We start from the raw sequence: 20280 nt of genomic DNA on the forward strand, positions 1-20280 counted from the left end.
GTAGAGTGTTAGATCTTAATTTAAATTTCAGACTTGTCTCATAAAAATGTGTTTTATCAAGTAAATATTTTTCTAAATTAGGGAAAGGTTTCAATTTTGAGTATAAATTTAATGAGGTTTTTTGCATTATATTATTTGACCACTCTGATTTATATGATTCTGACACACATCGCTCGACATTGCTGACTGAGAAAGGAACAAGAGTTAAACTATCATTATCAAAAACATTGTTGTAAAAGCCTATATCTGTACATTTTTCAAATATGTCAACACAACTACTAAGAAATTTATATTTTAAACGATCAAAGTCACATTTCAATTGTAGCATAGAATTAAGTACAATATTAGGCCACCTGTGGTCATCCATAGTTATAAAACGATTGAATAATTTAACTCTGGACAGTTTGTGTAACTTGGATAATGGAACCCACCCATGGTCACCATAAAGTGCCTCTTTTGGAGTATACCGTGGAGCTTTGAGAAGAAAGCGGGCCATTTGCAATTGCACTTTCTCTAGGTCTTCGTTATCCTTCTTGGAATTATTATACCAAATGCTACAAGCATAATTTATTGAAGAAATTGCAATGGTTTTCCACAGTATGTTTCCATAGTACACCCGGTTAAAGTCATCAAGGTTAGCTATGATACCTTTGATATAAGCTATAAGCCGGTTGCCCTTTTGGATAACATGTTCATAATGTGAATGTTCACTCATGTTTGAGGAAATATAGACCCCTAAATATTTCTTCTTCTTCATATTTGGAGCCAACTTCATATGTGAAGACTCTGCTCCTCCAACTCTGTTTTGCTAGCTCTACTGTATTTGGTTGTGTATTATTATTCTATTTATAGTTATTCTTTTACAGAGAATTTCTATTTAGTTATTCTTTTCTATTTAGTTATTCTTTTACAGAGACAAACTGACTCCTTTATTTATTCATAATTATTATTATTATAATTATTATCATTATTATAATTTTTTTTTTTTTTTTTTTTTTTTTTTTTTTTTTTCCCTTACTTCTCCTTTCACTTTTCTTTCTCTCTTTTCTTCTTCTTTTCTTCCCTTTCCCTTATCTCTTTTTTTTTATTTTACTTATATAAATATATATACATGTTAGTATGAATATATATAATTATTTGATCTATCCCATCTATTATATAATTGTATTGTATTCAGACACCTTGTAAATAGGGAAATAGCGTAAACTGTACCCAACATCAAACACTATGGAAGTCTACCGTCCGTGCCAACCGCTATCACTTTCCTGGGCCGCTACCTAGGAGGCAGAACTATTTACTTCTTTTATCGATTTTTCACCTAATTTCCACTCTTTATCTTTATTTATGCGTTTTCCAACAACCATGACATTTGATTTTTCATGATTAAAACCAAGTTTCCATTCTTTGGCGAATATATTGGCAATTTCTAACATTTCAGTCATTTCCCTTTCATTATTAGCAATCAATATAACATCATCAGCCCAACACAACGATCAACATTCCAATGCCTTGCGTTTAAAACACTCTGATCAGGTCATTTCAAAACAGATAGAACTATATGTATCATTCATGACATTGCATGAAAGTTTACATCGTAAAATTGCTATTTTTATTTATATAACTAGAGGGTGAGCTCGCTCCGCTCGCTCCCCCTCTAGGAAGTGTAGACGATGGTTCTCGGAATGATAATGACTCTGGTAAAAAGGACGTTCTCCTTGTACGTTTTCTGTCGGTTACCATTATTGAAAATTATGACATTCGTAAAACTAAACCTACTCTGTTTCACAGTGTCTTAGATGATTAATAACATTTTAAAGTAGGCCTATAGTGTGTATTGTTTGGTAGGGCCGTTATAGGGCTGAGATGGGGAGGTGGAGTTCATTTAAGGGAGGTGCTTATTCAAGGGATATGTTTAATTGTTTAGTTTTAATAATATGGTAACATTTATAATCAAATAAAATCCTCTAATAGATATATGAAAAGTAGTAAAAAAGAATAACAAATGCTTGGTAAATTGTAGATAACAGTGCGATGAATTCGACTACATATAGTGTCATTGTGTTACTATAAATATATATATATAATACAATATTGTGTGTATAATTGTGGATGGGCGTTTATTAGATAGTTGGGTTTGGGGGGGGGGGGGAAGCGATTATTATTAAAAGTGATGTTTTATTGGGGAGGTGTTTATTAAAATAAATGTCAAATGCTTGGTAAATTGGAGATAACAGTGCGATGAATTCTACTACAAATAGTATAATTGTGTTACTAGTATAAATATAATACAATATTGTGTGTATAAATGTGGATGGGCGTTTATTAGATAGTTGGGTTGGGGAGTGGGGAATTATTATTCAAAGTGATGTTTTATTGGGGAGGTGTTTATTAAAATTAATTTCATCCTAATAATTAATACATTATTTAATTTAAATCTTTTGAAACTAACTTCCGCGGCAAGAAGACGTTTTAGACGGCTTGCAACATGGGCAGACATCCCGGTCCTAACGGGACACAGATAGGCTACAGTTATTCCCCAGTTATTCCTGCCAGCTTACTCAATAAAACTCGGCTATCGGAATTTCACTTGATTTTAAACAAAATGTCTTATCATCAGATCTCCCTATGTAATTTTATAATACTATTCCCCACAATATATTCGTATATGGCGTATATTTAATTTGATCTTTATTAATTTGCAGTATAATTTTTATTTTTTAACTACCGAACCTTCCCACGCGCAGTCCGATCCGAAAATAAACAAAAAACTAAAATGGCTATATAGTCACTAACGGCCAACTTAGTTGAAACCAGGAAGTTGCAAGGTGAACATGTGAACTTATCGTGAACCCGGAAATTACTTCGACCCGCGTAAAATTGAAATTGAATTGAAAATATACTGATGAAATCAAAAATGTTGTTATAAAACCAATTATAATATCTTCCTAAGATAGAAATATGGAACAATACCGTCGATGTGAAAACTAATGTTATCAAATCTACGTTTCGCGGTACATCTAAGATAGATAAGGTAGGTATCCAAGGCGGAGATTTATACCGAAGTTTTTCTATTGTGCTCGTCTATGTCAGAATTAACCATAATTTATATATAGATGTTACCTTTAAATATACTGATTTGTTCTTAATATTTGTAGAATCGCATTTTAATCCAAAATAATTTAAAACGTAATTATTACACGGAAAATTATCTGATTAATTGATTTAATTTATGAAAATATCATATCACTGATGCCAACTTTACTGTTCTTTAAAATTAGAAACCTAAAAATACATTTGCCATAGCTATTTCGCTGTCGTATACTAGGGTACAGGTATGTAGTTGCTGTCTGCTAATCGTGGTCGTGTCTTTTCATTGGTTAAGGTTAAAATCACTGATGCATCACTGGATTAGCGTTATTAAATCTACCCTCTCCCGCTAGAGTTATTAATGCCACTGGCACAGAGTAACAGCTCTCTAACGCTAATCCGCGGCCTGGTTCAGACACAAAAATATGTACGCCGCTTACATAACTCCACCGTAACTCCGTGAGTCTGAACATACTCTTAGGTGTCTATGCTGGTACCATTTTTTGTTTGTTTCTTTTGCATCCCCACCCTTTAATGTTTATGTTTTTTAATTGTTGATTTCAGTCCAATAAAAACAACAAAATAAACCAATAGTTACATTATTTGAACAAAAATCCTGTTACAAATTAAAAGATGTTCACTATATAATTTAATTTCAAATTTAATGACAAAAAGAGAGATAAACATTTCATGTAGTTATAATAACATTTTATAAAATATCAAATATATACTACTGTCTTTAAGCAAGAACAACTCACATATTTATAATTCCTGATATATTGAGAATTGAATTTTAGGTTTTGATTTAGCACCACTTCTATCTATGGAATATTATTATCACTATTGCATAGTAATGTTGTTTATTGGCCTTAAGTTATAAGGGGTCTCAATGCAGAGACCGAGTTGGAAGATAAAACACCCGTAGTGACACCTAATTCTATCTTTATTCAAAGTACACAAAATTGTTACTACTGATAGAAACTGCATCAAAGACTATTAAAAAAACATAACTTAAGTACTAACACTATATTGCATTTACCATGAACCTCTATAAAGATATCCCATTGGTGATAGCATCAACTCACCATCATTAGAAGAATTTATTTTCTCTCATGAAGATATCGAATATGTTCCACATGTAAAAACATTGGTATCAATGGTAGAATTTTAAATATTATAACATATATATTATAAAAAATTTAAAAGGAATACGTTTCTTTCGGCGAATACAAAACTGACATCTTAATTATAAATTATGCTTAATTCTGGAATAGGTGAGCACAAAAAAAACTTTAAGTTCACGAGACCCAGGGATGGTTCGGCCCATGTTGCAAGCCGTTTCAAACGTCTTCCTTAGGCCTGACGGCCCACTGTGTCGTGGACGTCAATGTGTAGTGTTTCATCAAGGTTCACAAATCATCTTGAAATCCATAATGAATTCAAAATTACACCAATTTAAATAACCCATGATAAATATGAATTAGCAGGTAATAATTTCGACAAACATTGTAAAATATTTCTGACCATGGCATGGAACACACAAAATGATATCTGTAATACCTATACCTATCTATAAATTCCTTCTCAAACTTAATTTTGTACATTTCTCAGTTTTATTTTAATATTTTAATTAACCCTTGGTTACCAGATAATTTTAATAAAATGTAAACAGATAAAGAATAAAAGCACACAATTGCGTTATTAACGGGATGAAATATGGACCGAAAATAATAAATAAAATGGTTATACTAAATAGCAATTTGAAATAATAATATTGTAAATCCGATTTAGCCTCTATGAATCTTCTTTGTTGTTCCTCATTTTCTTCCTTTAGATGTTTTACTTCTTTCTGATATTGTTGTACTTTATTGTTGGCTGTCTGCATTAAGTCGATAGCCTTTTTTATTTCTGAGTTTAATTTTTTGGTTGTCTGCATATATTTTTTTTTTTTCTTAGTTACCTCTTTTAAAGAGCTACAAGTTTTCTTTTCTTTGGTTTGTAATTCTCCAATTTTTTTATCAAGGGCTTGTATCTCCTTACTTTGTTGTTTATTCTTTTCTGTAAGGTGTTTTACTTCATTCTCTTTTTGGCTTTTCTCATTTTTTAAATGCCTAGCTGTTGTCTTAAGTTGACTATGCTCTTTGGCCATAACATCCCCTTCTTCTGTTAATCTGTCATTTTGATTGCATTTGTTTTCCAACATCTGCGACTCATTTTTCAAATCCAATTTTAAGTCTTTAATTTCACGATTCTTCGCCCTAAGTTCACTTTCTTTGACTTTTAACTCTTCTGCAAACTTCTCCTTTGAGTCATTTATTTCTTCTTCTACTTCTTTATAGTCATACAACCTGTTTTTTAAAATTGTGTTCTTATCTAAAATTTCCTGAACTTTAGCTTGTAGATCTCGATTAGTCTTTTTAAGATCTTCCATATCTCTAATCAGTGCCTCATTTTCATTTTTATCTTTTACAATTTGAGCTTTATTTTCTTGAATAATTTGCTTGTATAGTGTCATTTCGTTGAGTATTGTTCCCATTTGTCTTTCTAAATCTTTCTGCAAATCAAAATTGCCATCTATAAAACAATTAAAAACACTTTTAAATTAATTTAGTTTGTATTCGCTTATTGCTAACATCTGAAGTATTATTGTGGCTCTCGCCCACACTATTTTTTTTAAAATTTAATAATTTTTGTCAAAAGTCTCAGAAGTTATATAATGTTTTATTGATACTACTTATTATTTTTTAGACCCGCTATATATTTTTACAAATATTTAAAGTATTTTGATATAAAACTAAAGCAATGATTGATCGTTTGAGGATGACCTTTGACCTAAAAACTCCGGAGTTTGATGTTGGTACCTTTCACAGCAAAACACTGGTGTGTCCCCGCAGTTCGCCCTCCGGAGAATGTTCAGCTGTTCAACCCCGCTGTTTTGAACTCTGGAGTTGCTTGATTTTTACCTTTCACCGGGGCGTCAACTCTGGGGGGTCTCCAGAGTTTTGCTTTTTGTGTGAAAGGGGTAATATATATATATATAAATTGTCAGTATATCACTGGGCGGTTTAGAATTTGTTCTATGCCTGCGGTGTTTATATATATTCTATTTTTATTCTGGCTGTTTTACTTTATCGTTTTGATTTAGCTTTTTGCTAAATTATTATTTTGTATTTCAATTGAGATCCAGCATTGTCATTATTTTAAGCAATTTGCCTTTGGATTTATATATACATACTGTATTGTCCATTAAAACTACATGTAAACTTTATTTCAAATTTTATGTTGGCCTACAGTCTTTTAATCCTTACCATTTGCCATATTTTCATCATCTTTGTTGCTATTGCTAGATAATTGTTCTTCAACTTCAAAGTTGTTTTGTCCACTCAAATCTGAACATAAAATATAATATAAGAATGTGTACACAATCTTGAGTATTTGACTAAAATATAAAAGATGTAACTAATACTTTGTGCAATTATTCACATATCACATTAAAAAATTATTATCAACAAACATTTTAATTTTTTTAGTACAAAAAAAAAAGAATTTTGCATGCATACTTTATTAAAATAATTATTAAATATATTTTCATTTTGTATGCTTACCATCTGTTATGATGTTTGCATCATCTGTGTTGCTAATGGTACTCTGATGCTGTTCAACAGAGTTGCTTTCTCCACTCAGATCTAAACATTAAAGTATCAATATTATTATTTAAACACAGATCTTAATAAAAATGCATAATATCATCTTAGTTTTAATACATCAATTCTCCTGTTTAAATTTGAGAATTCAACTAGATTAGGTTTGTGTTAGGTTTGGTTATTTATGGTTTGTCCTACTTTGACTTTTATACTTCTAAACCACCAAAGCGTGTGCTGGTGACCAATAATGCTTTCAAGCCTAACTACTGTAGTGGACATTTCCCTAATTATTATTCCTACCAATTTCTCTGTTTGAATCCACTGTGTCTCTGGTAGAGGTAGTAGGTGATGGTTCTTCCTCACACTGCATAATGTCAACTTATCTGCTAATTGATTGATAAATACCTTTACTTATCACCGTACACTCTGCACATACTATAGACTATTGATAAATTGTGTATGCTTCAGTTAAGCCTGTACCGTCGGCGTACCTACCTACTGAACCTAAAAATACTTGTTTGGAATTTCCCTATGTTCAGTAGGTACAGCAATGTCCCTATCCTATCAATAAAATACCTATTTATAAATGATATAGTTTCCTTTTCTAGGAACACTACTTTAAGTTCACTTCAAATTTCTTGTTCGTCTAAATTTTCTGCTGAGTCAGCTTGAATGTGGATATAATCAAAAGAGGGCGTACTTTGAATCTATTATAATGCCGTGAAACACAGTTCTTGGTCTTGAATAGTTGCAAGCATTTTGTCATTGGTGGTGTATAATGTTGTTATATAATATCTTACACTAGCTCATACTATCTTTGAATTTGTTCAAAAAATTAGGTTCATTACATTTTGAGTAACTTTTTTTCTTTTTTAGACCAAGGAGAAAAATGACAAATCCAAGGAAAATAGCCTGGCATCCTTATCTAAAGGAGACCACTCTTCAGCTTCAATGGCACAAGACCCTGACGATGACCTGACCTTAAGAGCTGCCATATATGGTGTGCTGTTCCAGGCTTATGCTGACAAGGTGAGACAATGTGCTATAAAATGTATATTAACTTCAATAGCTTAACTTAACTTACTGTATCATTTCCAAATTATGTACCTGTCAGTTTTGATACAAAACTTTTTTTTTCTTCAACAGGAAAACTGGGAAGAAAGTCTTGCAGCCATGGATAAAGCCATTAATGATATGCCACGTACAAGACATAGGCTGTAAGTACAATCACAATTTATTTCAAAACAAATTAATATTTCCATGCTATTATTGAATACTAATTATCTATAAAATTTAACAAAAAATCTAACAATTGTATACCGTTTTTAAAATTTTGCCTTATTTTTTATTCAAATGTTTACAGTTTGATTTTTAAACATCGTGTAATGACAAAAGCCAAATTGAATTGTAAGAATATTGAAATGGACCTAGCTAAGTTTAAGGTAAGAATGTATCTACTTTATACATTTCTCAACAAAGAAACTTAATTACAGTTTATGATGAGTAATAAACTTGTCTTGTTTAACCCATGAGGTATATATTATATTTTTACAACCAAAAAAGACGAATTTATACTGAAATAAAACATCAAATAAAAGATTTCTCTCCATAACAATGTCTAATCATGGAGTTATTAAGTATCTCCATGGTCAAACTTTTATTAAATTTGTTTTTACTGTAGACATTCAGCAGTTTATATTTTAGATTTTTGTCTTGCAATTTCATTTCATTTTCATTCACAGGATGAGAGTGAGGATTATGTATCCTTGATGTGGCACAAAGTGGCAATTTGTTCAAAAGATCAACTTGATCAGCTCACTGCATACCAGAATGCTATTGAAACTTTAAAGGTATGTAGAGGTATAAAGAAAAGATAAAAAGTTGATATTAATGTGTGGTTAAATTTTAAAAAAGCAATATGACATGATTCAATAAAAGAACAGTCTGCATTTACAAGGAATCCAAGAAAGGGTTAAAAACTTGAAGTTTTTTTAAAGTTTGAGGTGTCCACATCATTTATTTGTCACATAAAGTTTGATAGTGTAGACAGAGCCATAGACTGTATGAGGACAAGGATGATATTTATGTGACTTAGTGATCTAACTCTATCTCTCATAAATTTGTTTTTAAACAAAATCCAATCATTTATTTTCCAGACATCTTCTAATGACTGGCAGAAAGTTGAATACTTAGTTGGGTTTGGTGAGTGGCTTTATATAAATGAATTTGGAATTCAAGATTGTATTGATCAAGTTCAGTGGGCGGCAGATATTCTGCTTAATATGAAGATTGAAACGCGGTCCAAGACTGACCAAGGTATGTTTTACATTTTTTTAAAGAACCTCTTTTTCTCATTCAGTACGTACAAGAACCTGATGGTCATCCTTACTCTACATAGAATTGTATTTTTATACTAGGAGTGTCATTATTTAATTTGTTATTTAATAACCTACCATCAAATATAATTAATAAAAGTAGAAAGTGGTATTTAAATATATATTTTTTAATGTATATTTTATATGTTTATAGTGAAGGGGAAAAAGAAAAGAAAAGGTAAAAAATCAGGAACAACAATTTCTTCAGCTGCCCCTACAGAGTCCAAGAAATCTGAAGATGGGGTCAAGGTGCTGGACAATGAAAGTTAGTGTCTGGTTTTATATTATTACTTGTTTTACATTTGATTGTTTGTTAAAAAATATTTTTGATTTTTTCAGACAATACTTCACAATGTATTAACCAAATACGTTAGATATTGGTTATGATGCTTGGCTTCCAATTCTGGGTTCAAGTCCTGTCATATGTCAGGATTTTTTCTAATGATAAATTACAACTCCACTCCCAAAGACTTGTAATAAGACTTTGTTTATGTAGAGCATCTTGTGCATATGTTCGTCTTGTTTAAAGGATTGCCACCTTTAAGAAGGATAGTGATTTGCCTTTGCCTAAATATATAAAAACAAAACAAAAAAACATATTGTATACAATTTTTTTATTAATTGTAAAAAATCATAATTTATGCAGAAATGTATAAAACGCCAATTCAAACAAAATGAAAGATGCTGCGAGAAAAAGTGATAACATGATGTTTAATTATTTTAGAAATAGAGACTAAAATGAATGCTGGTAGTGATAGTGAGGAAGATATTAACATAGCAGACTTCATTCCTGTCAAGACTGAATCAGTAATTGGACTTTCCACCGCAAATCTGCTACTTACTGTAGTTGAGCTGACAAGCATCAAACAGTTAGAGTATCTATTCCGTGTCCATGTTATGCTTGCCCTGATGGTCGGTCGGGCTAGTCAGCATCATAAACAACATTGTCTACTTGCTGTTGGCTTTTTAAATCGTATATTGCAGGTAAATTAGCGAAGTATTGTATTGTATTTTGTTTCTTTAAAAAGTAACAAACCGTTGCTAATTTTTCTGTGGTAATGAAAACATTTTTAAATCATATTATATCTGCATGTTTAAACAATTTGACATAGTAAAAAACATGATGTAAATATTTTCAATTCTCTAGGTGGCGGTCACTTCAGCTGGTCAAGTGGCCAAAGAGACTGTAAAAGTTATCTCAACAGAGCAAGTTAGTCATAAGAGCTTATCACCCAAGGGTAAAAAAGTAAAAGGGAAAGATCAAGAAACACTGAAGGAGAAGCCAAAGAGAAAGGGACCAATTGATTACATACCTACTAATGTACAAGAGTGGGCTATGTATGATTTACCCGAAGAGGTAATGAATATTCATAAGGCTAATTATGTACAAAATGTTTGTTGTTTATATTAGGGTAATAATGTTCAAACTTGATATGATATAGTTTGTGAACAGTAGCATGGCTTGTGATAATAAACATTCACAATAATGTAGGATGAAAACAAAGTACCAGTAGGCCAAATTATTTTGCTAGTGGTCACACAATGGGCAATTTTTTTTTTAAAGGACATTATACACTTTCTACTTGTATATGGTTTTTTAAATTTTTTTATTAGATCCGAGAAGCATTTAAATATGACAAAACTGGAGAGGGAATCAACAGTGATACAATCTTAAAGCCAGTGAGTTATTTAAATTTTTGTTTTAATAAGAAAAAATCTTTTATGCTTGTTCTTCTCTAACCGGTTGTTGATTTCATGGGACAAAAAAATAATAATGGTGTTAATATTAATTTGAAGAGTCTAATGCCAATCTTGTTTTGTATTCAGACGCTAACATTGTATTATATCGACCAATTGGTTACCGAGCTTTGTGACCTTAGTTATGGACACTTGACCTTTCAAGCGCTTATATTTGGTGAGGTGATTGCTCGGGATATAGCCCTGTCACAGATTAAAGGAACCAATTATCGCCTTCGGTAAGTTATCAATACTTTAACAAAATAATTTTTTTCCAAGAATTTTGATAAATTCAAGCTCTTGGGTTGAGTTTCTGTTCCATTTCATAGAAAAGGAATTTAACCAATTAGCATTTATTGTCAAATATATATGATAATAATTATTATCACTTCACAAGCATATTCAGTATAAAAAAAAAGAAATTTAATTTGAAAAACGAAGTATTATACAACCTACAGCTAATTCCAGAAACAGTTCTTATTCATTGTTACCATTTAAATTATTGTAAATGTATGCTGCTTTTATTTTTTTAACTGTTTCTAAATAAATGTTGAATGAACTTGAAATAGTATTGTAAGCAGTAAGCAACTACTGGTCACTGAAACTGTACTTTATGACTTAATAAATGATAATCAACCATTTATTTATTATTTCAGAGCTTTAGATATCTGCCTTGAATTAAACCTGACAGCAGCAGCTACATTCCATGAGGAATCTGTTTCCCCCATTGGAATTAATATCATGGACCAGGCTAAGTATGTCAATGCTTTTTGTGACACAAAGAAATTTTAAATTTAGTCTACTATTAGTAGTTTCATCTTTGCTTTATTAAATAATTGAATAAATAAAGATACCAAGATATACACTTAAAATATTTAAAACAACTTTTTTGTCATTATGAAAAATGTAAATAAAAATATCCTGATCATTGCTAATTTATTTTAATGAAGAGTTTTTTTTATTTATCAATGAGGATTAACTTAATTTCTGTTTAGCTCAAGAGAAGCAATTGCTTCCTGGCAGGACAAGCAGCGTCAAGTGAAGGAGGAACAAACCAGAGTGAAGGAGTCCAAACGAGTACTGACTGCTGGGGATAATTCACCCAAGAAGACAACCTCTAAACAATTCATTCTTGATCAAAAGGTAGTTGCAAATAAATATACATGTGATCACTTAATTTTATTTATAGCACAATACAGAATATACTTGTGACAGTGAAGAGAAAGAATATTCTATTTCTGTCACAATAGTGCAAAGTGCACCAACCACATGGTGGTCTAGAAGGACTATGGCTACACTGTCATTTCTTTATGATAGTAATACTGTAGTTGTGATGGTAAATGCGATGTGCCCATATATGGACATGATGATGTCATATCACTACCCTATTTGGGCACATTTTGATAGTGTAGATAGAGCAGAGCTTTAGTCTGCTAATTCCAATACTTTGTTTTGGATATTGGAATGTGACACATATTCACAAATAATAATGTAAGATAGGAGGTAGTGAGAAAGACCTTTTAAAAACTATAATTACTGATAATAATGTTGGTATGTTAAAACAGACGGACATTAAAGCACCAATTGAAGGCCTTGGCAAACACCTGAGTGCAGCAACATTGCGAGGAATGTGGACAGAACAAGCTGCAATATTACTCAAGCAGGTAACAAGAATACCAGTCAATATATTGGGAATATTTCCTTATGAACTAAACCTACAGAAACACCTCCTATTTATTTACAAATACTGTGGAATGTGTCTCTGACAGTCATTGTAATGATATATAGCAATTTATTAGCTTTTCTATTTGAGATCTTCAATTTTATGACAAGCAGTTTATACTTACCCTTCTGCTATTATATTTCCGTATGAATTAATAATAACCAGTAGGCCTACAGCAAAAATATGCAGCAATCTGCCTCTCCAGATAAAGTTCAGTTCAGTTCAAAATTACCCTTCTGTTCTATTATTTTTGTTAGATAAATGATAGAAGAATGATTGTAGAATTCTTTGCTAAACAAATTCGTTTAATTCTTATCAATAGAGTTATTATGAGGCAGCTGGTCACCTTTTAAAAGAGGCTTACCTTGCATCTTCTGCTTTTAATGATGATGACACCACAGCAGATATCTTGCAGACGTTAGCTCAGCTGGCTTACCATCAAGCAAACTATGCTCAGGTTACTAGTCTTCTCCAAGAAGCTCAGGTTTGTTCCTCTATGTCATGTCAGGCTTGACATGTATTGAAGAAATGATTGTATGCAACTATGGAATGCAACATTGAAAATGCATGGATCCAAAATTTATGAGTATTCTTCTCAGCTGAGAAGTCTATGCAGTCTATTGTGTAAACCCCCAAATTATCTATAATTTATTTTGGTTACCCGCTAAAAACAAACACTGATGTAAAATTAATTAATTGCACTATTGGTGCCTCGCATGTTAATAATCATATTAGATTTCCACACATTTTCAAATATATTTAGATTTGAAAGGTGGTCAAATTTGGCATAAATTTCTGTTTTGTACTCTTTTGCAGAAACTGAACGGAGATGAAATGTTTTGGTTGGAGAATTGTTTGCTGACGGTAGATTCCATATTAAGAGATGATGAAGATCTTAAAAGATTCAATAAATCCAGAGCATTGTTACTAAAAGCCCTTGCTGTGTATGAAGATCTTATCCTACAGAGGCCAAACAAAGCCAGCAAGCTTGTCTGTATTAAAGGAAAACTACTAGCAAAGTAAGTCAGTCATTGGTGTCCTTGTGGTGATATTTGGGTCAAATTGGTCAACTCAATTACCAATTTAGTTGAGTTAAAATCTGAAATGGTCTACTAAAGAAGTACTAAGCTTACTAAGAATAGAGATATATCTACCTAAATCTACTAATTTTCTTTTGGTATGGGCTATAAGTACAGAAAAAATGTGTATCTTTTCTAAGATACAGTATGGAATGGAACCAAAATGGGCGAGGAATGGAATCCACAATGGTGAGGGATGATGCCATTAAAGGCTGAATTAAAAACATATGTTTACCCTGATTTTTCCTAATGGTTTGTATATTTTTACTACAAGGTTTGCTTCTGTACAAGTTGACCATGTTTTGTCTGAGAGCAAGAACACAATGGATCCCAAGGCACATAGAGAGCTCCAAACAGCCTGCCAGGTAAATGAAGAATCTCTACATGTTAATTCTCAGAATATTACGTGGTAAACATGATTAACGAGTAAAAGTTGAATAATCTTTTATTAAAGCTTGGTTCCCATTTGCATGCAACACAAGGATGTAGACATTCGAACAATCCATCGCTTGTAATTGGTCATCTTTGCGTTGCATCCCAAGTGGGAACCAAGCCTAATAGGTGATGTAAATAAAAATATGTAATTTTAACATTTATAATTTTTTTTTTGTTAATAGAAATTTGAACAGAGTTTCACTTTACTGTTTGAAACTGGACAGATGAACGAAGCAATAAAAGTCTTGCAGCAACATGCTAATGTACTAAGGTAATCAACAGATTTATCTGTGTATAGTTTTCTGTTCACAGTATATAGAATCATTTGATCTGTCACTTTGCATGTACTTGAATCACTTGCTGATCATTGGAGCATTGTACACTGCAGTAGCCACAAGAATTAAAGTGGTGCAGGGTTGCAAAAAAAGGGAACAATTCCAAAGGCCCCTGTCAAAAAGTGGTCAACTTGAAATCTTACCAACAGACTTCATAATTGTATGATACTTTTATATTGTTTTATAGGTTGTTTGTGTGTGATAGCAACAATCATGATCTACAGCATAGTTATCTGTTAGAAGCATATGAACTTATAGAAAAAGCTGTGCAGTTGACCAATGAGAGATTGGAAGATGTGCTTGGTATGACTGCAATACAACAGGTATGCCATGGGTACATTATTGTTTTACAGGCAATGGAACGAATGATAATCTCTGTCTACACTATCAAAAAATGTTGGCTTTATTTCTAGATGGGTGGTGTTGTGTTGCCGATTCAGAGACAAGCGTGCGCTATCAAGAACACTCTGGCAGAGTTGCTTATCGATATTTTTGTTATCCATTCTAACGAAGAACGCAAGCATAAAATAACTGAAGCACGTAAGCCGTCTGTTATAAAAGTAAGTGCATTTTAAACAAGATTGTTACTCTGTTGTATTGTAAATGTACTAATTAAGATTTGGAATCTTTATTAATAATTTCTGTAAGTTTCGTAACATTGTTAGTAGTTTAGTTTAATGTTTTTTATTGTATATGTTCGTGTTTGTCTGTGTTCCCTCCTGTAATTGGTGAACCATGAGCTCACTGTTGGTTGGGAAATGAATAAATAAATAAAATAAAAATAAATAAGCTTAAAAGAACATTTTTTCAATGAGTTGTTTTTTTTTTACGTCTTGGAAAAGAAAAGATACGTTGATGTACATATACATATAACTCAAAGACATCCTTTGAATATCCATTAGGTTTTCTGTGTTTGGTTTCCAGAAATAATGTTTTATGTATTCAATTTCAGCTTGTGGAGACTTACATTGCAGAGTCCCCAACATTGACTGACACAGAGATGAAATGGCAGACCCTGACAAGGTAAATAAAATATGAAAATATATTGAAACCATCTTAAATATAATAATATTTTATATTTTAAAAATAAAGATGTTTCAGATGCCATATAGATTGTTCAAAATGTGTTTGTTTCTAGTGAGCTCTCATCAAAGATCTTGATAGAATTGACAGCAGCCCATAGTCTTGCTGGGCCAATTCATGAATTGAGGGCAAAGGTCAGTTTGTTTACTATTTACTATTTTCTGATATTATATATATTCATTTTTGTCAATGCTTTACATTCCTTCTACCACGATAATTTATTTATGTTAACAATCTACTTTTATAAAATAATAAAGAGATAATAATTACAAGATATAATATTATAGTATTCGTTTTATTTAGACTCTGTACAACATTGGTCGATGTTTACGCATCATGGCAGTTCACAATTCACCAGATTCAGCCAACTTGTGGGATTTACAACTTATGGTAAAAACTCATTTTCTTCAAATTTTGATTTTCTTCCCCTTCTTTGCAACACCCCTATTCAGTGGACATCCTATTCATGGAACACTATGTTTTGTTACTAAGGTATCCCTTTAATAGGGTACTACTACTGTGTATATTAATAATATTTTTGTTCACTTAATATACTGTGAAAGTGTAGTGAAATTTAAGAATTTGAATTAATTAATTAATTTACCAATTGATATCAACAGGGATTTGGTACCAGTGAAACGTCATCGGTGGCAAAAGCAGATGAAGAAGTTGACACAGAATCAACAGAAGGGCAGATAGAGGGCACAACATCAAAAGAGGCTGTAAAACTGGCAAAATTAGCAAAGCATGCACAGGTACATTGCCTAGCAAAACCTCAGAGTTTACTTACATACACACATACAGGTGTTGGTGCTCCAGTGTGTGTGAAAACCAGAGTTTTGCTTGGTGATATGAAAGAGGTATAAGAGCCCATTAAATTGTTCCTATATAGAATTATGGGATACCAGAGAATATTCAACATTTTATCATTTGTTTTTCCAGGCTAATCAGGACACTTCCTTGATATATCTAACCCAGGCTTCGGAGGCACTCGGTCAGTGTGTCCAGCTAGCTTTGAAGGAACAGCTTATTGTAAGTAACCTTACAAAGAATACATTGCAAAAATAAGAAAATATTTAATAAGAAAAGTAAATGAGTAAAGGAACATTAAAATAGGGATACTATGACATTTTCCAAATTTGGAAACTAAATTGTACTTCACATATTTCACATCTTTTCAGCAAATGCAATCAATGGCATTTTCTGATGGTATTTCTCTTAAGAACAATGTCTCTTTCATAGAATGTTTAGGAAAGTAAAAACTTTTTTTTTCTTTGTAGGATCTTGCAGCAAATGCCTCACTAGAGATGGTTGAATGTTGTGGCCAGTATGACCCTCTGACATCATCATTGTATCTGGCTCTTTATCAGGTAATTACCTCATTCCAAACAGTAGCAAAAGTTTGTAGACTAGGCTGAAGAATGTCTTTTATCTCCTTACTAAAAAACCATTGTTGTTTTAGAGTTGTCGATGTTCAACAGTGATGATGGATGCTTTAGAGCGATGTCAGCCAGACCCCAGTAGATGTCAACAAGCTGCTTTGCTTCACCAAAGAAGACACCTGATGTCAAACAACATCATCAGCAATCAATCCAGAGGAAACCTTATGCAAGCTCTTGATCAAAATTTAATGGAAAATTCACAGGTAAATATTTGAAGCATTTTTAAACATTGAAACTTTGTAAAGTATTTTTAGTTGATCATTTTATTATTACTGTACTCCCTCTCTCCTCCCCCAACTTCTCGCTCCCCCTTTGTCACTCCCCTTTTCTCACTCCCCCTTTCTCGCTCCCCCTTTCTGTCTCTCTCTGTTTTTAAATATACTAGAAAGAATGTTGATACTTTGGTTTTCGAGAGAGTTTAGTATATCTGCAGTTTTAATTACTTTGTTGTTTTTTAATTTAAATAAATGTTATTGAACTTGAACTTGAACTTGAATTATCTAGGCTTGGAAACAGTTGAAGATTAATCCTAACCATTTGGATTTATTAAAAGATTTACCAGCAAATTTTAACATTCTTGTCCTCCAGCACTCGGAAGACAGGTAAGTGGGAATATCAATTAATTAAAAACTTTTCAAATTTCTTCACTATTTTAGTGTGATTTTCCGTTTTGTATTGTTTGTATATGGAATTTTTATTCTTTGTATATGGAATTTTTATTCTGAAATAAAGTGATCAATCAATCAATAGTTGTATTCAATTATATTTCAATATTAAAATGAGTTGAACCAGAACTGTTACAATGTGATTGAATACGTTCATTTTGTTGTTTAAGGTCAATTTTGTATGGAACTCTTCTTGATAAACCAAAACCAACTGGTGGTAAAGAAACTAAACAAAAAGGAGTAGCTGCCAGCACGTCTAAGGCATGCGTCACGCGCACAATGGTTGACATCGATGCTTTGGATAGCCTCTTGGAACGCTTCAAACAACACAAAGTGAATGTCATGCAGGCTTTGTTGAAGGCTGAGTATCGCAGAGCACAACAAGTGCAGAGGAACAAAATGATGGAAAACCTCTCAGAAGATATACAAAGTGATTTGAAGGTTTGTATTGTCATGAGCATTTGTGGATGATTTAAAAATCACCCTCTCCATCACCCACTCTCCCCCTCATTTGTTTATCATACCATAAAACAGTAAAAAAAAAATTGATCAACTTTACACAAATTTATTCATTTATAAATGTTAGATATTCCCAATACTATTTACAGTAAACTCTCCCAATACCGGGCAACCTCCTATGTCTGGTTTTTCTGGAAATTATTCTATTCCGAATGTGTTTTTAATGGTAAAAGAATTTGGAACGTTTTGGACCTCAATAAAAGTCTAGTTGCTTTCACAGAGTCTGGAATTTACAGTAATATTTATAAATATTTTACCAAATATCAAATTGTAATGAAACTGCCATGTTGTAAATGTTTAATTGCAAGATATATATTCCTATTGTTTATGTTTTAGGATTTTTCAAGAGAAAATGACTTGGAAGAGGAACAACTTGAGGCTGAATTTTCTGAACTTGTACAAAAGATGCATGAATATTTACTTCCTATCACAACAGCCATGGAACCTGCCTTTAGGTAGAGTATTATCCCACTTCTTTCCAATTCAGAGAGTATGACAGACAATATTTTATAGACATCAAGGAAAGACAAGTAGCTTGTTTTTTTCAAGATCTTCTCTACACTTTAAAAATGACAGTCAATACAAATACAATAACATATTATAAGATATTGCAGCAAAATTGATCGATTCATTTTCTCTCTTATTCCTCTATTCAGGGCTCTGGATAATGCAGCATCAGCTGGACAAGTTAATCAGGAAGAGTATGTTATTATCCTGGCGGACAAATGGCTAATGGAGCTACCTCTAGAGGCTCTTCCACTTCTGGCATCGCCTTCCATCTTTTCTCTTTCTCGAGATTTCTCATTCCAGATGCTCTACAACAGATGGCACCAGGAACCAGAGGGTAAATAGTTGTTTTATTTTAAACATTATGATTTATAATTAATTCAGTCCGTTTATTCATTAAAATACATACATACATATGGGATCCTCCTCTTCTACATTGTAGAGCTGGAGTCAACCCTATAACTGAGGTGTTTTTTTTGTTGATCTGTGTAATGTTTTAATTGCCTGATTTCTAAAATGAATTATCAATTATCTTTTTCTCTTTTTTTTTAAGTTGAGGAACAATTAGATGAGAAGAAGAAAAAAGAGGCTCTAAAAGCAAAACAAGCAAAAGATAAGAACAGGGCTGTTAAAATTGTAAGCATCTTGATTGAATAAGATTTCTTTTATATATTTATATAGCTCCTCCCCTGTGATGTGCTCTTTAATCTGCTCCTGTAGTACACCGGTCTAGTGACTTGTTGCACTAACTTTAATAGGTACACACAAACAAATTGTGTACACCCATAAACAATGAACATAACTGTAGTGAATAAGTGTACACGGACCTATTCCTTGTCCATAAGAGTTTAATACCAGAACATGAGTGAACTTGTGGAGCTAACCTTAATAGATACACACTAAAGCCAATTGTGTACACCCATAAACAATGCACATAACTGTAGTGAATAAGTGTACACGGACCTATTCATTATCCATAAGATAACATGAGTGGACGAACATTATTCTTTTACATTCCATATTTTCATTAAAAACTATATATCAACGTCTTCTTCTTCTTCTTCTTCAATTTTAAGGAGCAAACTTCATAGTTGAAGGCTACTGCTCCATTAAGGGTCCCATTGTGACATCGGCAGCCAACTACGGCGCCAATTCGTCTGTCCACGACAGTGTGTGTGTATGAATGAACTAGTACACCGGGGTAACCCCCTACTCGTCTCGAAAGATGTACTAGGTTCTTTAAAGTGCACATGAGCCAGATGTACACTGGACCTACGGTTTATAGTCCTTATCCGAGAAGACTTGTTCTACCACCAGAACCATGGAGCGAGTGAGCCTCGAACCCTTGCCAATGTTATGGCTATGGATTTCGGTTCCACTGTCTTAACCGCTCGGCCACACTCACTCAACGTCTTTTATTTCACACTGATTCATAATATTCTTTTTTTCAACAGCTTCCACTGGACCGTCAAGTACCTCCACACTGCTCTGGTGTTGACACACATGCTTTTAGATGTATCCTTTAAAATAATATTTGTATTGTCGCCCTGAAAAAATAATTCTTAACATTTTTTTAGGTTGTCATTGTAATGTCATCTAATAGTTCAAAGTCTGATTTTATTAATCTTTATTTTTCATGTTATATACAA

The 20280-nt window shown here is 32.4% G+C and overlaps 2 protein-coding genes across 2 annotated transcripts in view; one reads left to right on the forward strand and one right to left on the reverse strand.

Annotated features, from left to right (window-relative positions):
• Positions 1–20280, forward strand: part of LOC144838416 (cilia- and flagella-associated protein 46-like) — a 105622-nt gene that overhangs the window by 82340 nt on the left and 3002 nt on the right. Inside the window, exons 26-57 of the mRNA XM_078693756.1 lie at positions 7608–7760; positions 7878–7948; positions 8095–8173; positions 8474–8581; positions 8888–9047; positions 9261–9371; positions 9831–10090; positions 10254–10463; positions 10721–10786; positions 10934–11082; positions 11500–11598; positions 11839–11986; positions 12409–12507; positions 12889–13050; positions 13383–13585; positions 13920–14010; positions 14263–14351; positions 14603–14738; positions 14829–14975; positions 15368–15438; positions 15554–15632; positions 15802–15888; positions 16119–16253; positions 16441–16530; positions 16779–16868; positions 16961–17143; positions 17445–17542; positions 17776–18046; positions 18461–18579; positions 18781–18968; positions 19185–19267; positions 20086–20146. Of these exons, the coding sequence (XP_078549882.1) occupies positions 7608–7760; positions 7878–7948; positions 8095–8173; positions 8474–8581; positions 8888–9047; positions 9261–9371; positions 9831–10090; positions 10254–10463; positions 10721–10786; positions 10934–11082; positions 11500–11598; positions 11839–11986; positions 12409–12507; positions 12889–13050; positions 13383–13585; positions 13920–14010; positions 14263–14351; positions 14603–14738; positions 14829–14975; positions 15368–15438; positions 15554–15632; positions 15802–15888; positions 16119–16253; positions 16441–16530; positions 16779–16868; positions 16961–17143; positions 17445–17542; positions 17776–18046; positions 18461–18579; positions 18781–18968; positions 19185–19267; positions 20086–20146 (4096 nt within the window). The remainder of the gene's footprint in view (positions 1–7607; positions 7761–7877; positions 7949–8094; positions 8174–8473; positions 8582–8887; positions 9048–9260; positions 9372–9830; positions 10091–10253; positions 10464–10720; positions 10787–10933; positions 11083–11499; positions 11599–11838; positions 11987–12408; positions 12508–12888; positions 13051–13382; positions 13586–13919; positions 14011–14262; positions 14352–14602; positions 14739–14828; positions 14976–15367; positions 15439–15553; positions 15633–15801; positions 15889–16118; positions 16254–16440; positions 16531–16778; positions 16869–16960; positions 17144–17444; positions 17543–17775; positions 18047–18460; positions 18580–18780; positions 18969–19184; positions 19268–20085; positions 20147–20280) is intronic.
• On the reverse strand, positions 4306–7166 carry LOC144838424 (uncharacterized). Its single transcript, XM_078693774.1, has 4 exons — positions 7032–7166; positions 6693–6773; positions 6396–6476; positions 4306–5661 (listed from the first exon to the last, which is right to left on the reverse strand). Exons 1-4 carry the CDS (start codon positions 7099–7101, stop codon positions 4742–4744), a joined length of 1152 nt encoding a protein of 383 aa, XP_078549900.1. The 5' UTR covers positions 7102–7166; the 3' UTR covers positions 4306–4741.

Source organism: Antedon bifida, chromosome 3, assembly GCF_963402885.1.
Source record: "Antedon bifida chromosome 3, ecAntBifi1.1, whole genome shotgun sequence".
NCBI lineage: Eukaryota > Metazoa > Echinodermata > Crinoidea > Comatulida > Antedonidae > Antedon > Antedon bifida.

What these genes read in the sequence shown, in the direction of transcription:
- LOC144838424 (XM_078693774.1), bottom strand. Translation starts at nt 7,101, where the DNA reads ATGCAGTGTGAGGAAGAACCATCACCTACTACCTCTACCAGAGACACA. An exon ending in GGATTCAAACAGAGAAATTG is followed by an intron (nt 6,774 to 7,031) that starts GTAGGAATAATA and finishes TTTAATGTTTAG; the next exon opens with ATCTGAGTGGAGAAAGCAAC. An exon ending in TGATGAAAATATGGCAAATG is followed by an intron (nt 5,662 to 6,395) that starts GTAAGGATTAAA and finishes ATTGTTTTATAG; the next exon opens with ATGGCAATTTTGATTTGCAG.